We start from the raw sequence: 23,607 nt of genomic DNA on the forward strand, positions 1-23,607 counted from the left end.
GGCAAATGGTACACTAAAATACATTACTGTCAAGCACTAAATTTTAAATTAACAGGAGACGAAGAAAATTTTCCTAGAATACAATATTATACAATTTACGCTAATAATTTTTTCTATTAAACACACACACCATCCTTAATAAATTTATATTGTTTACAAAATTCTACTTATAATCTCTTACAAACATAGTCAACTCATATACAGTACGGTATGTGAAATTACTTCTAATAATACTATACAACTGGTATAAGATTAAAATTAACATCAAATTTATTTACATATTTATATTTTACCCATTTTGGAACCTAAGTAGCATAACGACCTGCTGCGTCTTAACCAGAGCTCCTTTTGCCACCACTTTTCAGAGTTCCTGAAGGGCCTTCATAGCTACCGTAGCGGTCCCAGGGCCCTCAAAGTCCCCACTCTACTTCACCCCTACAGGCAGTCCCCTACTTGGGCTGTCCAAACTCCATAGATCAGGGGATGGAATTAATTTAATCACACACATTTTTTATTTACAATATCCTGCACTGGTCAAATGCCATCTAACATTTCATTTATTATCTCTGTTGTTGTTTATTCTCTTCTTGAATATCTGTACAGATTTCGGAAAAGGATCAAACACTACCCCTGGTAAACTGTTCCACTCTTTCACGCCCTTCCCAATGAATGAAAATTTACCCCAATCGCTTCTGCTAAAATTCCTTCTAATTTTGTACTTGTGGTCAGTTCTACCAATATAATTATTTTCCAACTGAAGCCTCTCACGGATATCTCTCCATGCTCCTTCTCCTGTATAGGCTCTATATAATCCTATAAGTCTAGTTTTCTCCCTTCTCTTACTTAAAAGTTTCCCACCCAAATTTTTTAACATTTCTGATACACTACTCTTTTTCCTGAAATCCCCTGTTACAAACCTTGCTGCTTTCCTCTGCACACCATCTAGTTCTTTTATTAGGTATTCTTGGTGAGGATCCCAAACACTGTTTGCATATTCCAATAATGGACGAACCATACTTAAGTAACTTTTCTTTTAATTCTTTGTTGCATCCTTCAAGTAGCCTCATTATGACATGTAACGATCTGTATGCTTTCCCAACAATGTCATCAACACGACCCTTCCAGTGCAAATTACTTTCAAATCTCACACCTAAATATTTGCACTTGCCATCTTTTGGGATATCTACCTCATCCAAAGTATATTCAAATTCAGTTTTAAAACTCCTGTTTGTAAATGTTGTAACAGTTGATTTGCCTCCATTAATCTTCATATTATTTTCTTCAATCCATTGTTGGATACTCTCAAGGTCCCTTTGTAATTATGAACAATCCTCAATGTTATTTATTTCCCTATAAACAATTATGTCATCTGCATACAGTCTTATTTTCGATTTTATATTGTTCCCTAAATCATTTGCGTATATTAAGAAAAGTAACGGACCGATTATACTACCCTGTGCAATTCCCTTCCAAACTTTCTGTTCCTGTGATATATTATTTCCTACTTTGACTTTCTGAACCCTTGAATTTATAGATGTTCGTATCCAACGTATAACCCTTACATCCAATCCTATTCCCTCCAATTTCTTTAATAATATTCCATGTTCCACTCTATCAAAGGCTGTGGAAAGATCTATGGCTATGCAATCTAACTGGCCTCTTGAATCCAACTGATCTGATATGTCCTGCTAAAATCCCACCAGTTGTGCCTCGCAAGAAAATTTCTTTCTAAATCCATACTGGCTCCTCATGAACCAATTTTTATCATCACTTATCCCTCTGATGTACTTTGCTATTAAACTCTCCAGTATTTTACAAACTGTACTGGTCAGGCTGATTGGTCTGTAGTTCTCTGGTTTCCTTTTATCCCCCTTTCCTTTATAAATTGGTATTATTATAGATTCCTTCCATTCCTTTGGTATTACACTATTATTTATGACATAGTCAAAGAGAAATTTTAAATAAGGCACTATATACCACCCCATTGTCTTTAATACCTCCCCAGTAATTTGATCACTTCCTGCTGCTTTTCCTTGCTGAAGCAGTTGGATTTCTCTGAAAATATCTTCATTTGTGAATGAGAAGCTTCTTTTTTCCCCTGTGTCTCTCCCTCTCTATCTTCTGTTACCGTTTCCAAGTCCTGACAATCTTCTACTGAAACTCTGAATTCCCTGTATTCTCAGTATCTGTTAAATCGTTTTCACCCCTTTCTCCCACCATTGTAGGAATTTGGATTCCTTTTCCTTTTTGGTTCCTAATATATGAATACAGCTTTTTCCATTTCCCTTTGTGGTCATTACCCTCTTGAAGAATGCCATTCATATAATTCTCTTTTACTTCCTTTTTCACTCTATTCAGTTCCCTCATTAGCTGTTTTCTAGTTTCTCTATTCTCCCTACGCTCTTTGATTTTCCAGTTTGCTATTCTACATTTTCTTTTTAATTTTCTTACTTCCCTTGTATAATAAACAGGGTCTGAGGTCATTTTACCCTTTTTAACAGGTACAAATCTCTTCTCTCCTTCCCAAATGATTCCTTTAAATTTAGCCCAAAGTGTATCCACATTATTCCCTTCACTTATCCAACATCTGAATTGTGTTTTAAGGTAAGTCCCAAATTCATCAACTTTAGTTTTTCGGTATAATTTCTTGTCTTTTGTGACCCTCTTATTAAGCATTTTTGGTACCAGTCCTACATCCATTATTACAGCATTATGGTCACCTATTCCTTCAATTACCTCAGTTTTATCAACAATTTCCCATGGTTTAACCAAGAATACATCTAGCAAGTTATTGAGACGAGTTGGTTCTTGTACTACTTGTGTAAATCCTCCCTCCCAAATTAACTTATTTGCCAGTTTCTGTTCATGGGCTTCACTTGCAGCTCCATTCCATTCAACTTCAGGCAAGTTTAGATCTCCCCCAATTATTACCGTATCATTATTGTTTTTATGAGTATAATCTATTATTTTCTCAATTTTTTTTTTTTTTTTTAGGGGCTTTACGTCGCGCCGACACAGATAGGTCTTATGGCGACGATATATTTTCTCAAATATTTCCAAGTCTCTTTCCTCTCTTCCAGGCCTATATGTTCCTATAATTACCACCTCCTCCATATTATCACAAACTAATTTTATCCCTAATATTTCATCCCTTTCATCAGTAAACCATTCATGTGAACAGTAAGTTTCCTTCACCAGAATAAATAACCCCCCCCCCCCCTCCCTTTTTATCTCCTCGGTCTCTACGATAGACTGTATACCCTTCTGGAAATACTTCTGTATTACCCACCCCTTCTCTCAACCACGATTCCACTCCTATCACCACATCCGTCTCATAAGATTCCATCAATGAACCGAATTTTAATTGTTTATTTACTACACTCTGACAGTTTACCAAGAGCAATTTCAGACCTCCTTCCTCCCTAAAACTAGCCACAAAGGAGGTGGTAAATACAGTGCAGAAGAGCTCTCGCTTTTACCAGCAAGTACGAACACTCGCTTTGGGATCCCGAAGTACCAACAAAATCATAGCTGGTGATGTTCAATCAGTACCTCATACCAATCTTAACCTATGGTACTGAAACCTGAACCCTCACTAAGAAAGACTCATCAAGGTTGCTGGCGTCCGAGATGAAGTTCTATAGGTCCACAATTCAAAAAACCGAACTGGACAGGTTGAGGAATGATGTGGTTAGGAAGGAAGCTGGGATTGTTACATCATTGTTAGATCGGATCAGCATGTCCAGACTGAGGTGGTTTGGGCATGTAATGAGGATGGAGCCAACAAGGACAGCATATGTTAACTTGGAGCGACATGTGGCAGGGAAACGGATGCTGGGAAGACCAAGAACCCACTGGATGGACATCGTAAAGATGAACATTGGAGATCGGAGAAGGACACTGGAGGACGTCATTAACAACAGAACGTATCTCAATAAGACAGAATGGAAGAAGCTCGCTAACAGTACCCGGGAACCTGGAACTGTAAAATGATGATGATCTTCCTCGTTATCCCACCTTACCCAGATATTCTATTTATTTATTTGTCTGTCTTCTTTCAGGTGGCAAAGTTAGTGTGCATGGCCCTCCCTTGCACTATCATTAACTTGTAACACATCCAGGTGCATCTTCTCTGCTGACTCAGCCAGTTCTACTTTCTTGCTTACTTAAACCCCATTAACATTGATAGCTCCCCATCGAATTCCATTTCATTCGCTAAGCTGTTTCCAAGAGTCCCTCACCTGTCAAATGGGAGTGTGACTGTTACTCCCATAGATCCAAAGCTTACTTAAAATGTTCTGAGCTCAGAAAAATTCTGAGAAACAGGATGCTAACCTACCTACACATAGTCGTAGTGAGGATCTCTCCTCTAATGGGTTAGGGACCACCAGTGGATTCTAGAGTCCTCGCTGCTTGAGCAAAAGAAGGGCCATGGCACAGAATTTCTTGTTGAAAAAATTCTTAGTGTTGCCATACATGATTTCCATATTGTACAACCTTTCTTCTACAGCAGATTTTTCCAAACCATTTTCTTGAATTATTTCTCCCTCGTATTTGAATGTCTTTACTTTCTCTATTCGACCAATATCCATCATCAAATATTTTGTAGCATTTTTTATTTTTGTAATGAATTTGTTTTTTACGAAGAAATCCTTAAACCTGTTTTACTGGCTATTTCTTCCATGAGATTGATTGCATCCGTCAGGCACTATGAAGGTATAACAATTAGACAATTTTTTTTATATTGGCTTTACGTCACACCGACACAGATAGGTCTCATGGCGACGAAGGGATATGCTAGGGGCTTTACCTCGCACCGACACAGATAGGTCTTATGGCGACGATGGGATAGGAAAGGCCTAGGAGTTGGAAGGAAGCGGCCGTGGCCTTAAATAAGGTACAGCCCCAGCATTTGCCTGGTGTGAAAATGGGAAACCACGGAAACGAAGGGATATGAAAGGCCTAGGAGTGGGAAGGGATGGCCATGGTCTTAATTAAGGTACAGCCCCAGCATTTGCCTTGTGTGAAAATGGGGAAACCACGGAAAACCATCTTCCAGGGCTGCCGACAGTGAGGTTAGAACCCACTATCTTCCAGATAAGAGCTCACAGCCGCATGCCCCTAACCGCACGGCCAACTTGCCCAGTACAATTAATTTTAACACCTTTATTTTCTCCACAAGGCTATTTTAAAATTCTATGTTCTTTCAATTTTTCATTCCATATTCTTACAAATTTCTCTTTATTATAAATTCTTCCTCTACCTACAGGCTTCCTGAAGACAAAGAATACATAATAAACTGAATATTGATTAAAAAATAAAGTTTTTGAAGAAATTGAAAAATTAAAAATGACTGCAGTCAGTATGACAAATGTAAACAATTCCAAAAAAGAAAACCAACTGGTGAAATTAAAAGGCTAGATAATACAGTTGAAATTTGCTGATATGTTTTAATATATTTCACCCATAAATTTTGCTTGTGAAACTGTGTCTGTATGTGTTTCCCAAATTAAGTTTGCTAATTTAGATTTTACTCCAAATTCCCATACTCTGTTATCCAAGGTTTCTTTAGCAACAGAATCAAAGGCCTTTTTAAAACCCACAAATGTCACTACTATGTCTTTGAAGTTCAGTATTCTATGATGAATTATTGATTTTAAATTAAATATTTGTTATAAGCAAGATCTACCTTCCACAAGAAATAAATTTCATAATGAATCCATATTATCAACCCCAACAAGATAGAAGGTCTTATTAATTGAGTGACTCCACTTTTACATTACCGGTACTGTACACTATTAATCCTTTTTATTTTACTTTAAAAAGGGACATGTTCCGTCTCTTCCTTGTGAGACATCTTCAGCCTAAAAATAATAATAGAAACACGTGATATTTAAAATTTAAACAATTCAAATTGTCAATTAACATGTAGTCACGTGTTTGACTATAATAATTCATTTTTCTTCATTGAACAAGAGCTTTCCATCCTAAAAGCAAATGTACGAAAATATCTTTATTAACATCGACCAAAGAAGCAACCCTAACAACAACGAAAATGAAATCTCTGAAACTTATATTTTCTTCGAGGAAATCATCTATATATATAAAATAAGAGTTTTGTCTGTACATTGCTCAGAATTTGAAAAGAATGGTATTTCTGTATCGGTCATGTCCACAGTAACAAGAAAATGCATTTTTTACTTTTCCGTAATTTCTGTCTGTCTGTGTGTATGTATGTACACGCATCACGAGAAAATGGATGAAGAGAATTTAATGAAAATCGGAATGTAAAGTCGGGCGATGAACCGCTACAATCTAGGCTATAAATTATTTTGATCACGCTGAGTGAAATGGTAGTTTAGGGGAAGGCCTGAAATTTAATTCTCAAATATTTATGTTATTAGTGGTCGTGTCTTAATGAAAATCGCTAAACAAAGATGGGAAATAATTCGCTACAATATAGGCTATACACGCTGAGAAAAATGGTAGTTGAGGGGAAGGCCTAAAATTTAATTGTCAAATATTTATTTTATTAGTGGTCGTATCTTGACGAAAATTGGTATGCAAAGTCAGGAAATAGGTTGCTATAATCTAGGCTATCAATAATGTTATTCGCACTGAGTGAAATGGTAGTTTAGGGGTAGGCCTGAAATGTAATCTATATATAAAAGAAGTGTTTTGCCTGTGCATTGCTCAGAATTTGAAATGAATGATATTTCCGTATCTGTCAAGTCCACAGTAACAAGGAACTGTATTTTTTACTTTTCCGTAATTTCTGTCTGTCTGTATGTATGTATGTACACGCATCAATTGAAAACGGCTGAAGAGAATTTAATGAAAATCGGAATGTAAAGTCGGGTGATGAACCGCTACAATCTAGGCTATAAATTATTTTAATCACGCTGAGTGAAATGGTAGTTTAGGGGAAGGCCTAAAATTGAATTCTCAAATATTTATATTATTAGCAGTCCTATCGATAAATATTACATAACAAGTTATACAGAATTAAATTTCCGATCACTTACTTCATACATTGTTACTGTACCGGCTTTGATAACACAGATATTCATGAATTTGTATTTTTGTTGCCAAGTCCGTATCAACGCCGAGCCACGAGAAAATGGGTTAACAGAATTTAATGAAAGTCAGTATATAGAGTCGGGGAATAAGAAACTACAGTCTAAGTTATAAACAATTTTATTCGCCCTGTATGAAATTGTAGTTTAGGGGAAGGCGCCTAATTTTAAATACCTATGTTATTGGTCCTATCGAAAAGTTATAGAGAATACAATTTCCAACCATTTATGTTTTATTCAATTTTACCGTACCGACTACGATAAGAGTGGTATTTTAGAGTCGGAAGAAAACTAAATATGAAGGCCTACAATATTGAAAGCGCTTAACATTGATCAACAATAACATTACATTGACCATTGTTTGTGGTGATGTTCTTTGTCTCTTATGCTGCCGCTCAACTGCGATAGATGGGATTACTGCTGCGTATCGAGTATAACAGCCTGACTGAATATTGGCGGGAAATAGCTGGGGAGTTAGAAAACTTTCTTCTTTAGCATGTAATTCCTCTGGTTCATACATTTTCTGATACCGTACTGCTGGTACGTAACTCACTGGTTCATCATAGTATTCCAGCTATTCGATCCTTACTCCGACGCGCTGTTTGAATGAGCAGTGTGCACTCTTAAGGCAGAGACTCAGTAGTAGTAGTAGTAGTAGTAGTAGTAGTAGTAGTAGTAGTATTATGACCTGGTCTAGAATTACAATTTAAGCATATTCCAAATTATAGCACCACAATTCACTAAATAACTTAAAGTTCAACCCTGAAAGGAGCCGTTTCTTAAAAAGAGCTTCTTCCTCTTCACTTTTATTAAATTCTACATTTATTTTATTCAAAATTAGCAGTGAAGAAGGGGTTTCTCCTCTGGCTTGGAGGAAAAAATTGCCTCCAAGTCAGATAGATTCTTCCGCCGCCAGTGTAGTGAATTGAGATTTTCCGACACATCGGGTACTCCTAGGAAACTGATTAGCAAAAGGGCATAGTTTTTGCCCTGGGACTCTCCACTATTCGACCCCACCCTTTCCGGAAAAAGACTGATAGTGTTCACGGATCACGGCTGTCTGCAGCCTGGTCATTCCAGCTCTGGAACTTTGGACTGTTACATCGGCAGCGTAGTACTGTTCATTAAGTGGAAAACTGTGTGGTTTTTCATTTGATTATTTCATGTGAAATCATTGCTTTTACTCGCGCCATTCCTACTGACGTCCTTGTAATGACCTATGTTCATTTCAGTTGGAAATACCACTAAGACAGTCTTTCTGAGGATGTAAAAAGGCAGGTTGAGAGTGACTGTCTGCCATTATAATGCAATTTCCCAACCTGATTGTGAAAGATGGTAGGCAAGCGGGCCTACCATTACAATGAAAATTCCCTAACGCAGTCTTCATTTATGAGAAAAAAGACGTTTGGTAATTTCTCCGTCGTGTTTCCAGGGTAATGTTAAGAGCTATTCAATTTAATACAATCTTGCTCACAACGTGTACACTATCTAACCTAGAATTTTGTATACAATGTAGAATTCCGTAGCGAAGCACGGGTACATCAGCTAGTTTTAATTAATTTCAGAACACAAACAATTCTAACACTTCTAATTCTCCCGCTCCCCTCTACTTGACTCCCGCTACTACCACTCACTCCCTTCACCTCCGCTCTCGAACACGCTGCTCCTAGCATACAATCAACAGCAAGCAGCAGTCCCACACAGGAACGTACATGAGCCAGCCGGACAAGAGAGAGAAAAGTGGATCAGAGAAGTAAGTACAGCGGATTGCCTCAGTTAAGCTTGGACGATTTTGACATAGCTATTCCTTTTCTCCAGACTAGGATGTGCTTGATGTGATAGCCATAGGCACGGACTATTGCCCTGCATCTCAATTTCCACTGTAGAAGACTTCAACAGAGTACAGGAAGAGTAATACAGTCCCATACCTCCTTGCACACTTTCCAAAGACCCTCAATAGTGGCAGGACGTCAAAAAGAAAGCCCTCTTTTCAGGAGACTAAAGGCACAGAAATTCATTGGGGAGGCACCCGAGGATTTTACTAAATTGTATGACACGGACACCCATCTCTTCTTTTCCCTCGTGCTAGGTGATTGATGGTCTGGCAGTATGACTGGATGCTTTATCCATGTGCATCCAGTCATTTGAAGCATCCTCACCGTATAGCCGAGGGATATCTTCATCAAAATAGGGGTCCATGACATTCTTCTGGAAGTAGGTAGCATTGCTCTTCACATTTTTCGGCACTCTGAGGATTCTGAGTTTACCCCAGGCAAAATATCCTGCCACTACCATGAACCCCATAGCAAACTTTTCTCTGTTTTGCTTGATGAAGTTTGAGTGGCCCTTTTGGGCGATAGTAAATTGCCAGGGGCTTGTTGGTGTCATCCAAATAAACCAAAACTTCATCCAAGGCAACAACCGACTGCCATTCATCGCCTGCTAGGTAGATATCGTATAATTTTCTGGCATTAGTGAACCATTCTTCAACGTGCCTTGCTTTCAAAGTACGTCCACGTGCCTTATGCCACTTCACCAGGTTCTTTTTTGTTTTTGCTATGTTTTACATCGGACCGACACAGATAGGTTTTATGGCAATGATGGGACAGGAAAGGCCTAGGAGTGGGAAGGAAGCGGCCGTGGCCTTAATTAAGGCCTGGTGTGAAAATGGGAAACCACGGAAAACCATCTTCAGGACTGCTGACAGTTGGGTTCGAACCCACTATCTCCCGGATGCAAGCTCACGGCAGCGTGACCCTAACCGCACGACCAACTCGCCCTGTTTCACCAGGTTCAGATCTTCTTTAATTAATATGCTAGACTGTACCTTTAGATGTACGTATGTAGCTGACAAGGTGTCTCTGAGTTGGTGGATTTTAGTTCCGGACAGCAGCCTTTACCTTCTTAATGATGTCCGGAGTCCTGGATGGTCGAACTTTCTTCCACGACAGTTTCTTCAAAGTTGTTGTTTCTGGCGGGAAACCATTCTGATGTAATTTTATCACATTGCCTACAGAAGACTTACTAGTGTTGATACCTTTCATTTTACACACTTGTACAATCTTCGATAATGAGAAATTAGCATTGGAAAGGCCAACTATTTAGCCTTACCAGACATGTGCAATTCAGCAAGCCATGAGGCAACAATGGTACGATATGGTTGTTCGAAGCACTTCTCTAAATCACATTGACCAAGAGAGAGAAAAAAAAAAAAAAAAGACATGCAGCTGCTTCCAGAAGCGATACATGCGCTTAAGGTCGAATTCTGTATTAACTGGGGCAACCCTCTGTACTCAGGCGCTGTATATAGCGTCACCAAGAATATCACGTTTCTTATTATTTCTGGGTTGAAGATGTCTCACAAGAGAAAAAAAAAAGTCCCTTTTTAAAATAAAATAGAAAGGAATTATACTGTACAGTATTGTAAATGAATAAGATCTATCTTGACGATCTACCTTTTTGAAATCCCCTCTCATATTCTCCTAATTGCTTGTCAAGTGTTGTTTTACTCTGTTTAGCAAGATATTTGAGAACACATTGCAAGTGATATGCAGCAGGGATACTCCCATATAGTTATCAACATTTTGGTGGTCATGATTTTTATGCATTTTTAATTTTTCTCATCGCCACAAATATATTCAAACATTAACTGTAGCACTTGAATGATTTTGAGTTCAGACCATTTTAGAAGTTCAGCTGTTATACAGTCCTATCAACCAGCTTTATTGTTTTTTAGGCTGATAATTATTTCTTTAATTTCTTCAACAGTGGGTGGCATATCTACTTCTATATTTTCATTTAGTTCTGGGAATTTCCACTTATGGTTTGGTTCAGGAGAGTTTAAAAGTTGATCAAAATGCTTTATTAATATTTCACAGTTGTCAGTACTGTTTAGGAAAATTTAACCATTTTCATTTTTTAAAACATACTGGGGGGCTCGATAACCTTTTAATTTGCTCTTTAAAAGTCTGATAGAGGTTTAGTGTGTTATTTTGAACAGAACTGTCTCGCAATCCAATTAGTTGTGATTTTTTCAAAAGATCTCCTAACTTCCCTTATTATTCTTGCAGTGTCTTTCATTTGTTATTTGAACTGTTCATAGTCATCCATCCTTCTATAGTATTTCCACTTTTTCTATTGATTCAGTATTTCCATTAACGCTAACCCAAATGTTTTCTGAGCTGTGTTGGTTATTTCTTTAGACAAATCTTGCCACTTTCCGTGTTTGGTTACTTTTATTTCTTCCTGAAATATTTCTCGAGTAATTTGTAGGCTGTCTATGTTATATTTCTTAACTATCTTCCTCCTACTGTGATTTGATTTTAGACAAGTAACGATCAGAGTCATTCTCTGGTTCTGATTACCTTGACGTTCATTTATTTATTTTTTATGGCTACAGGGTCCAGTTGAAATTCACCTAGTAATGGATTAGGAAATATTCATGTTTTAGCTTTTCTTGAAAGAAGTTGACATTAACTTCAGTTGAAAGATTTCACAGATAGTCACTAATCTCAATCCATTTTTATTTGTTCTTTTGTATGCCAGATATTCTCCTACTAATGATCTATACATTTTTCTCTTCAATCTGGGCACTGAAATCTCCCAGTAATATCACTACATTTGATTTTGAAATTTTAGGTAGTTCGTCATCTAAGGGGTCCCAGAATTCTTCTACATTATTTGGATTCCTATTGTCTTCATTTATTTGTGCATGCCAATTAACAAAGGGGTATTTTTTATTTTTGCACTTAATTGTTAGGAGAGAGAATCTCTTACAACTATATCTTAAATTATGTTACACTGTCTACTCATTTTTTATGTATGTAAAAGCTTTACCCAGAAGTGGGGGCATTCCGTTCATAATTGTCATTGCAGGTTTACCCTTAAAGATTCTGTAATCCCTTGTCTCCGTCGCATTCTCATCCAAAAATCTGGTCTCTTGAACTGCTAAGATCTGAATTTAATTTCTATATAGTAATGCTCTTTGTTTACCAACCTTTAGCAAATAATTTACATTTAGAGTACCTGAAAAAGATTTCCATTTGTATTTAAGTCTGGAAGGATTCCAAAGATGCCCAACTAATCCTTAATACAGATATTGGGACTCTCCAGTACACAAGGTCCTGATGCATTGCATAATGCAATGGTAGATTTCTCTTCCGAGCTGCCACCCGAGGTAGCGCTTTCTTTCAGTGGTTTTTCCATTCTCCGATTGAATGTGTTTATTCTCAGGATAGGAATTAGATTCTGAAGTAAGACTGGTTTGTTAGTCTGAAATTATTTGTCTTCATGGTTGACTCCACTAGGTTCTTGCACCCTCTCAGCCACTGAGAAATGAAATTCTTCTTCCGCTGTTGAGATAAATGACCAGTTTCCTTTTGAACTCAGTTGATTCGCGGGTGCATATTTGGCATCGCCTTATTCACACCTGTCCTGCATACCTACAGGAACTTCCCCTACCAGCCATATGGGACACACCATGCCGGGGTTGAGGTCCCCCGCCCCAGCTCGAGTTCCTTTGTTTTTATTATAAACAACTTTTGTCACAAAATTTAGGACCATTATCCAAACGTTCCCTCTGTCTGACATATGCCTTGCATCACTACTCTACTACAAAAGATAAATTCAGACATTAGTTACCAACTTACCTTTTTCTTTCTTCTTCAAGACATGAACCATGACGCCTTGTTTCAAACCACAAGACCGCAGTGTAGCATTGTCATCCAAAATATTACCGCAGTAGATTAATTCTACAATGAGAAAGATTCACAAAGTTAAATACCTTCTTATGACAAACTAAATGTGTGTGTGTATGTATGTACAGGTGCACTTTTTTATTAAACAAGGGCAAGTCAAATGAAGACTTTTTCAATATATTTTATTGAGCTAAAATGATATACAACTGCATTTTTTTTACTTTTTTTTTTTTTTTTTTGCCATTCAATGCAAGTTAACCGGTGCTTATAAAGTGCATGAATTCCTCTAGAAAAATCCTTGTGCCTCTCATACATCGCCATCAATCCTCAACCTCCAATCAAACGGAACGTCTTTCCTCCTACAGTATCCTTGAATGGCCCAAACGTTGTAAGCACTAGAAGCGGGATCTGGTATAAATGTTGATGTCGAAGAAACTTAAAAAGTAGCGGTGGAGGCACAGACTACATTCATGATATCCTCTCCTGGTTGTAAGTAGTGTCTAAAAGGGGTAACCACAATAGCTTTCAACTTGGAAGAGTAGGTTGTAGACCTTGTAGACCATGGGGGCCTCTAACTGAATCTGGCACTGCTTCCACTAATCTGAACAAGGCTCACATTGCTTTCATCTTTCTTATACAACCTTCTTTCATTAAGCTTTGTTTTAGCCAATCCCAACAGTATCAAGTTGATATGGTTTAGGAAGATCCTATTTCTCACACCATTCACGCCCCTTTCCTGTTTTCCCGATACCTTCAGTCTTCAATGTATTGGACATCTTCCTTTCTCTCTTCTGATTAGAGTTGAGGGGGATTATTGGCTGGTTGAACTTCACCTTAAAACAACAATAAAATTCCCCATTGTCATATTTCATTATGAAAAATGAAGCAGCATACAAGATTCAACTCAGGTTACAACAAATAATGCAATTCATAATTCTTATTCTGTGAAATGTATACCATAGAAATATAAATAATGTTATGAATTTCTGTTGATTTATTTATAGTACAGCATCAAATACTAAGCTTTATAAGTTTCTGTAAAAGTGTAACTTGTTTAATTTTATGACATTTGCTTTCTGATAATATTGCACTGTATGTACAACCCTTGGCCCATTTAACAGAGCTGGGTGTGAAGTGAAATGAATGTACGTAGCGAGTTTGTTGCTCTTCAGTGCGCAAGGATCTATTGCAAAATTTTCAGTTAATTTCGTTCTTTGTTTTGGTATTCAAGTTTTTTTTTTTTTTAAAGATATTTGTTTAGATCCTTTACATAATTCACTATCAATAGTAAATCACCATTCTCATAAGAGCGGTATATCAGGGAAATTCCAGAGTTAAATATATTTAAGCTCATTTTGTTCTAAGAACACTGTATGAATTTGAATAGCATTACAATACATTACTATTAGAGTACTTTGATGCTGTTACTGTATGACACCCCTTGTTCTACGGCAACTATCCCTTGTGATATTTCCCCCTCTCTCTTCCTCCAGTTTTCTCAACAAAGACAAAGCAGACTGGTCGATAAGTGTCCACAGATCTTGATCTTCACCTGGTTTATGAATTGGTACCAAAACTTCATAACCCCACTGAAAGGAAATTCAGTTTTAGCATTTTGCAAACAAATAAACATGTTGTGATAGTACATATATCACACCCCCGAATTATATGCAAAAGTTAGAGATATTATTGTCAGTATTTGATTTATTATTATCATTATTATTATCAGTATTTTATTTGTATATTTTGCCATTTATATAGGTAAGCTGGAAGATATCCACATATATAGGTAGTATGAGTAATTTGTTTTGCACGAGTGGGAAAACATTGCCTTAATAACTCTGGTAATTTGGATGAGTCATGTAAATACCCCAGTGCCTGATGAGATGAGCTTGTTGTTGTACAAGGGAAATTCGATGATTCATGTAAAACTCCCGAGTGTTTGTTTATAACTTGGGAGAAAGACTAGGGTTCACTCATGATTGGTTAGCAAGCACCAATCCAGACGTATCATCTGAGAGGAGGGGGATGTTGATGTCTATAAAGATTGATCATACGGCAGCAACCGGGGTGATTGTAAAGGAACGAGAAGGAAGATAACTACAACCAGTGACACTGTATAAGAGAACTACAACTGACGCACTGTACGGGAAGGAAGTAGTGCTGATACACGGTACTGGAGTGACACGGCTGCAATGGACTGGACTTCAAACGTTCGTGGAGCGTAGTCTTGTTATGTTCGTGGAAAGTGGATGATTGTGGAGAGTGCTTGCACATTAAGTATTGTAGCACTTGTGGTGGCCTAGCATTATATGTTAGTGAAAGCTATCTCAGACTTTCCATAATTTATGTTGAGGATCGACAGACGTGTGTATATATCTTTACATCAAGTGTTAAAATATGTGAACACAGTAGTACAAGGTACAGTATCTGTGTGATGTGATAACTGCCGATTATGAGAATCGGTAAGTCGAATTGATAGAGAGACAGTGAAGGGTATTTATCTTCATACATGTACATTGTTCTTCGGACTATCTACAAATGGTAGCTTAGTTCTCGCTTTCGTTTTCCCACGGTTTTCATTGTTGTTGTCGTAAATATGGAGTCTTCCAGCAATATTTTGTGTGTGTATTATATGTATAATGTTGTATGTTGATGAGGTGCCCATGCACGGAATTTGTTAAGAATATAGTTAGCTATTTTAGAATCAGTGTTATTGATGAACCTAGGTGCAGTTCCTACCTAATTAGTCGTTTTCAGGAGGTTAGGTAAGGCCTGCAGCAGATGTACCAGTACGCAGCATTATGTACATGCCCTGGGATATAAAGTTTATCATGCTCTGATCTAAATTCGAGGGATCCATTCTGGTGAACTCTGGCGCCCATATTACAGACAGTTCGATTAATTATGTTTATTAATTTTATCAAGTTTTTGAGTAATTTTATTTATATATTTTTATTCATATTTTATTTATATGATATTATTTATCAGTAATCATCAAATAGTTACAATGTCAATTGAAGTGTTCATTCAAATTCAGAAGTAATTTACATGAGTTTCTTGTATTTATTCCCAATGTCACAATGTCTTCGGTGCTTTTTATTTGAAATTGTTATTATTTGGGCAACCTCAAGGCACTGGATATACAATATTTATTAAACAATTTCTTTGTAAACTAAATAGTATTATCTCAAGTTTTGAGAATAAAGCCCCAAAGAACTGTTTGTCGTTCAGTGTCCAAGGGATTTCTTGTTATTGCCAGTATATTATAGAAATATTCACTGTGTTGGATGAACAAAAAATGTATTTTCATAACTAACCTACTGCTATCATTATAGTACTGTGAAAAAACTTTGCTTCTCACCAAGTGCTCAAGTGTATATTTTGAGGCATTCACAAGAGAAGATGCAGTTTATCATTATCTCCTACCAGGGCACGAGTATAAATGGGCAATTCTGGTACTGTTATCCACCCAAGTTTGAAAACAATTTTTTTTTTTTTTTTTTTTTTTTTTTTTTTTTTCCAGAGTAGACTGACAGAAGCTATGTTATAACAGCTAGCAGGAGTCAAGTACATGTTTGCATGCTGCAACAATCTGCAAGATCTGAATCGATAACCTTGTCACAGAGCTGCCTCGGAACAATACAATGACCTGCGAATTCAAACTTTCCGATCATTGTATGAAGTTTACATACTTATCTTTTATATTTCGAGCATGCTCATTCTGGAACTGGAGTCAGTTTTCCCCTATCACATCAGGTTTTTGTGCAAATTCAAAATGAAAATTTGATAAATAAGTAAAACGAGCACATGCAAGATTACTATTATCACATGTAAAGAACGCTTCTTTTTATTATTTTCACCCATCTGAACACCCCTATCTTACACTGGTATACTTATGAACATAACATAAAGATATGTAGTGTATTGTGTTAACAGATCTGTAGAAAAAAACAGCCAAATGGACCAAAATTTACCATGTATAAAGCCTCATAACGTACTGAGAATGGTAAGTCTACGGTTTCAATTTTATATGCCTACCTTTATAAGAAATGTCTTCGCCTTGCCTTTCGTGTGTGAGTAGTTGGAAGGAACTTCTCTCTTGAATAACCAGCAGTTATCTGCCAGCATGTTTTTGTTCCATTCTCCTTGATATCTGCGTTCCATTTCCTGTAGATCCTGATGGAATCCTTGCTCTTCGCTCAGCATTCCTAGGTTCTCAGAGAAATAGTCCAGATGGGAATGTAACGTGCACTTTCAAGCTTATTTTGCAGCCTAAATTTTGGAAAGAAACAAGCAATCTATCCACCATTTGTTTGTAGTCTGAATCCTTTGTGTTTCCAAGGAAGTTTTCGACCACATTCCAGAATGCTGTCCAAGCCAATCGCTCTGCAGCGCACATAACATCTTCAAAATTAGCATCAGAAAGAAGTTTTCTGATATCTGGACCTGTGAAAATACCCTCCTTGATTTTGGAATTACTGATGACTGGGAATCGATGACACAGGGACTGAAAGCATTCATCTTCATTGTTTAGGGCCAAAACAAATTGCTTCATAAGCCCTAGTTTGATATGAAGCGGAGGTAACAATATTTTGCTCTTGTGAACAAGAGTTTCTTGTTTTATGTTTTTCGACCCTACAATCCATTGTCTATGTGGCCATTCTTTTTGAGTCCAGGGATGTAACCTGCTCGACTGTCCCGCTCACACAGAAAGCAGGGGTGCTTTGTGTAACCTCCTTGTAAACCTAACAGAATACTTATCACTTTGAAATCATCAAACACTTGCCACTTGTTTTCCTCGTACTTCAGTTTACACAACAACATTTTGAGATTTCCATATGTTTCTCGCATAATAACTGAATTTGCAACGGAAATGGATGCAAGTTTGTTTTCACTGTGAAGGACGCACTTCAAACTACGCTTGGAGGCATCAATGAAATGTCTCCAGTCAATAGGGTCATACTGTGATGCTCCTAGTTTTAAGATAACTTACAGAATGTTGTTGCAGTAAACCAAGCCTCCCTCTTCAGACAAGAAGGGTGTAAATTCTTGTTCGTGATGTCTGTACCAATAGTACATCGTCCCTGGTGCCAACATGTTCCTTTCACGAAGTCTAGACCCGAGTAACTCGGCAGATTCTTTTGTAAGGCCAAGATCTTGAACGAAGTAATTTAATGCACTTTGCTCGAACAGTCTCGGTTCTTTTTCAACACATTCAGGGGAGAAATCACAGTCAGAGTTACTGCCCGCCATTTCTGCATCAGATTTAGAAGAGGGACAATCCTCAAAAATGTTCTGCATGCTGTGGTACTGGTGTATCAGAGCCATGAGGAACGGGTAAAATTGCAGATCGAATGTTGCTTGGATACACAATGTTACCTTTGTTGCTGCTGTTAAATCCCTTCACATTCACAGAACAGAAGTAGCAGCGAGTACTCTGGTCTGAGGGTTCTCGCCACAACATTGGAATACTGAATGGTAACGCAGTTTGCTTACTGTTCACCCATTGCCGTAATTGCTCTATACAGGTTCTATAAGCCTTATGTGGTGCCCACGGCTTGTCTTGGTCTCCAAGTTTCAAGGCGAAGTAGGCATAGTAGGCCTTTCTCACGAACTCGGTTATATTGCACCGCTGTCTCAACGGCACGAAACTTCCACATACATAGCAGAATGTATCTGGATTGTTCTTGCAGCCACGTCGTGGCATGTTGACAGATGTAAGTTCAATAAAAATATTAACACAGTGCATCACTCACATATAGAACGCTTATGAAGACAAAAATCTCTTTTCACTAGCAAGCGAAACACAACTCAGACTGTAGCATATCAGATGTAAGGCTTTTCAGGCGTTTGCTCTATTAACCAGCGTTTCGTCTTAGGTCTGACACTAGACTCGTCAGAGTGGGATGTGTCAGACCCTACCCACTGACGCTGGGTGTATGCAGGTGAGCTTATCAGAAGCCTATTTATGAGGCACAGTCTGATAACTGCATACAGGAGATAAATCTCCACAATGGAACCATTGCCCGCCCAGCAATTCCGCTGCTTAATAGAGCAAACGCCTGAAAAGCCTTACATCTGATATGTTTTTGACATGCTCTATTGGTGAAAAATATCTAATTCCCTCCATGGGAATTTAGAATTTTCCATTCTGAATCTTTGGGGTTCCTACAACTAGAATTTTCTTTCTTTTGCTAGTGGTTGAACGTCACACTAACACATTGAAGTTTTTCGATGACGCAAGGAGGGGAAAGGTCTAGGATTACGAAGGTAGCAGCCGTGACTTTAATTAAGATAAGAGTCCCAGCATTTGCCAGGTGTGAAAATGGAAAACCACAGAAAATCATTTCACGGCTGCTGACAGTGAAATTCAAACCCACCAACTACTAAAATAACACACTGTATAGGCGAATTTTTTTTTAAATTGGCTTTACGTCGCACCAACAAAAGTAGGTCTTATGGTGACGATGGGATAGGAAAGTTTGCTCGTGGCATTACGTCGCTCTGACACAAATAGGTCTTAATGGCGACGATAGAATAGGAAAGGCCTAGGAGTTGGAAGGAAGCGACCTTGGCCTTAATTAAGGTATAGCCCCAGCATTTGCCTGGCGTGAAAATGGGAAACCACGAAAAAACCATTTTCAGGGCTGCCGACAGTGGGATCTAAACCCACTATCTCCTGGATGCAAGCTCACAGCCGTGCGCCTCTAACCACAGGCCAATTCGCCCAGGGGGGGGTGATAAGAAAGGCCTGAGAGTGGGAAGGAAACGGCTGTCGCCTTAATTAAGGTAGAGCCGCAGCATTTACCTGGTGTGAAAATGTGAAACCACGGTAAACCATTTGCAGGTCTGCTGATAGTGAGGTTCGAACCCACTATCGCCCGGATGCAAGCTCACAGCTGCGTGCCCCTAACCGCATGGCCAACTCGCCTGGTGAAGGAAAATTCAACACACTACCAATCAGTCTGAGTGTAGACTAACTGTTCACTCAATATTTCTCAAAAAAAGGTTGGCACATTTCTTTCTTTCCCCTACAGTTATTTCAACAGATGGAGAAAACACATAGAACTAGTTAAAAGCATTATAGCCTAGACCACCTAAAGTTAAGTCAGAAGTCAGCACAATGGAGAAGTCATGCAACCACAGTGAACACTGCAAGAAAACTGGTCCAAGCATACTAAGTTTTTTTGCTAGTGGCTTTACGCCGCACCGACACAGATAGGTCTTATGGCGACGATGGGATAGGAAAGGCCTAGGAGTTGGAAGGAAGCAGCCGTGGCCTTAATTAAGGTACAGCTCCAGCATTCGCCTGGTGTGAAAACGGGAAACCACGGAAAATCATCTTCAGCGCTGCCGACAGTGGGGTTCGAACCCACCGTCTCCCAGATGTGATACACTAAGTTTATGCATGGACTAACATGTCTAGTACGAGTTTCAAATTTTCACTGTAACACCAGCAAGTCATGGCAAACTCATCTGTACATTTCTGAAATGGAATAATATCTGATAAAGCCATCAAACTATTTTCCAAGCTTCTCGGCACCATAAGCTCCCCTTCTATGCAGTCTGCTGAGAGCTTTATCAGCATAATGTTCAGTTTAGTCAAATGTTCATATGTTTAGTGCTCAGTGTGTTGTTCCAATGCCATTTTCATTACATGAGCATATGCATATACATAATACCTTCATAAAGAACAGGAAATCATGTGCGAAAACACGCGTTGGGCACATTACAGCAAATTGCTTGGCGGGAGACAGGCTTGCAGCACAGGCAACCGGGCGAATGAGAATCCCCCAAACAGATAAAATAATGTCCCTATAGTACGTTCAAACTTAGTTGACATAGACACTTATGAGCTTTCTTTTAACTTACGAATTTAAGAACAAAATACAAAAATTGTAGACTTTTCTAATGTTCAATTTTTTTTAAATTTGGAAAGTCACAGAATCTAACTTTCCTGTTATATTACACACACAACTGGTCTAACTATTAAAAATATCTTCTCTGCTCCAGCTATCTGTATTACAGAAACATTTTATTTTTTAATTTAAACCACATTTTAAAGAATTTTTACTAATTATTTACTCGAAAACTCCCATCACAAAACGTATGAGAACTGCACAGTATATTATTTGGTTATTGTATTAGTAGATGGTGCAATCATAATGGGCAATTTTTGTATGTGTAAAGTGTTAGAAATATTTCAACATTCTGCATATTTTAGCATTTAATTTCAGTCAAAACTCAATAACTGCACAATAAGACTTAGGCCCCCAGAACCCCCTTCCTCCCCTCTTCTACCACTACTTTGTAAGATCAAAAGCAGTGCTACCGCACCTAAGAATGTACCACTACTTAAATTCAAGAGTGCCGTGCGGTTAGGAGCGTGCAGCTGTGAGCTCGCATCCGGAAGATAGTGGGTTTGAACCCCAATGTCGGCAGCCCTGAAGATGGTTTTCCGTGATGTCCCATTTTCACACCAGGCAAATTTTGGGGCTGTACCTCAATTAAGGGCACGACCGCTTCCTTCCTATTCCTAGGCCTTTCCTGTCCTAGTGTCGCCATAAGATCTATCTGTGTCGGTGCGACGTAAAGCAATTAGCAAAAAAAAAATTCCAAGAGTTGGCAGCACTGTGTACCGAATGATCATGTCGACCGCGAGAAGTCAGCGAGAAAGAAACAAAGAACAATACAATCGCGCCTAACTGCATATGCTAAGAAAATGGCGCAATATTTAACTTACTAATTTCTATTGTAAAATAAGCATGTTGGCAACACTGTTTTCAGCTCTCTTCTGTTTGTTATACACAAGTCTGAACTTGCACACGAATCATTCTGCTTAGAGTTTTGTGAATGGTTTAAACTTTTTGTTCAATACAATGTCCGTGAGGGAATAGAGTAGGGAAAATAGGTGAGTTGTGTGGACTACAGAAACAGACACAAAAATATTGTGTTTATGAAAAGTAAAAAGCACTTCACAGCTGTTGGAGATCTGGCTGAGTTACTGCAGAAATATCTTGGTCTTCAAGTAACTATGTTACCATCACATCCATTGTGCACAAACTGCTATATTCGCTACAACAAGAAATTTAGTGGTGACTCACTTGAACGATCAGTCACCAGAATGTGAAACTGAAGAAGACAATGCAGATGTTTATATTTTCTAAGGGTGAATTTGTTAATGCATTGAATGTTAGCATTTCTGCTATAGCCCCTAATATATCCCTCCCTAAATGACCCAGCAAGATAAGAAACACAAGAAGAAAACAGTATGTAAAGAGAAAGGTGGAAGAACTTGAAACAAAGTTTTACACAAGCAACATCTTCAAAACTTTGCAAAATGTACAATGTAGATGCACCTGGTGCAGAACCTGAAGACAGTGAAATATGCACCCAATGTGATGTGTGGTTCCAAAACCTGAACACAGCAGTCTCAGCAGCCACTTATCCTAAGAAGGTACAATTACTGTATCAGATAGCTGCTCTAAGCAGTAAGTTAGTTACAGAAATACATGTCCAATTCCTCACATTACATCATTTCAAGAGCCCGTAAAATAAAGAAGGCAAAAGGTATTTGGGCATGCCCAGATTCTTACTGTGGACATCCATTGCAGGATAATACACTTAATGTTGCTGTGGAATGACAAAAATTGTAACAAGCAAAGTCCTAATCAGGCTGATGTTATCTCTAAGTGAAAATGGTGAAAAAGTTGAAAAGGTAAAAAAATATATGACAAGATCAGTATGAGAAGCATATCTCCTATTGAAAAAGGAGAACACCAACACACCTCATGGTCCAGCAAATTCTTTCTCAAGCGCTGCTCTTGTTTTTGATTTTTTTTTAAACGTTCATTTACGTCACACCGACACAGATAGGTTGTTTATAACGAAAGCTGATAAAGGTGGAACAGTGGTAATATTAAATGAAACCGAATACATCAATAAAACGGAAACTTTTTTCACTAACAACAAATTTAAGGTAATTCAAAAGAGTTTGAAAGGGATACTGAAGCAAAGCTCCTTCCTTTTTAACGACCAAGAAATTAAAAAACTCATTAATATGAATCCAGGACTTCCTACAGCAAGAGCTATGCCTAAATTACATAAAAAGGATGCACCTATGAGGCCTATAATTAATTTTCGAAGAAGCCCCACATACAAAATATCCCAGTTTATTCATAAGTTCTTGACCCAAAACTACGTATTTTATACCAAATCTTCGATAAAAAACTCCAAAGAGTTCTGCATGGCTATTAAAGATTTCAAGTTAACTTCATCTCATGTAACAAGTTCCTTCGACATCAAGGACATGTACACGAACATCCCTATTAAAAACACCACTGAGATTATAAAGACGAATCTATTAGTTCACAAACGTATCAGTATACCTGAAATAGAAAACTTCATAACTATCTTGGAATTCGTTTTGAACCACAATTTCTTTTCTTTTAATAATAAAATATATCAGCAAGATGGACTACCAATGGGAGCGCCAGCTTCTGGAATTTTAGCTAACATATACCTCGACTATTTGGAACACACTCAGATAATAGGCCACATTAAAGGACTTGATCTCTGGCTTCGATATGTTGATGATACCTATGCCATAATTAATAAGGAAATCAACGACAGTCATCACAGTATTCTAGATACTTTGAATAATTTAGACCCAAACATAAAATTTACAGCTGAAGAAGAAGAGAAAGGCATACTCAATTTTCTAGATATCCAAACAATTCGGAAAGACAACCATTTCCAATTTTAAAAATACAGGAAACCCACTTTTACACTGACCACAATCAAAAGTGATTCTTTACATCCCATCTCACAAA

General features: G+C 37.9%; 1 protein-coding gene across 1 annotated transcript in view; it reads right to left on the reverse strand.

The window, feature by feature from the left end:
* The window catches only part of LOC136881292 (ubiquitin-like protein 7), a 321,168-nt gene that overhangs the window by 283,309 nt on the left and 14,252 nt on the right, over positions 1 to 23,607 (reverse strand). The window contains exon 2 of the mRNA XM_067154091.2: positions 12,725 to 12,826. Within this exon, the coding sequence (XP_067010192.1) occupies positions 12,725 to 12,826 (102 nt within the window). The remainder of the gene's footprint in view (positions 1 to 12,724; positions 12,827 to 23,607) is intronic.

This window comes from Anabrus simplex, chromosome 1 (genome assembly GCF_040414725.1).
Source record: "Anabrus simplex isolate iqAnaSimp1 chromosome 1, ASM4041472v1, whole genome shotgun sequence".
NCBI classification, from domain to species: domain Eukaryota; kingdom Metazoa; phylum Arthropoda; class Insecta; order Orthoptera; family Tettigoniidae; genus Anabrus; species Anabrus simplex.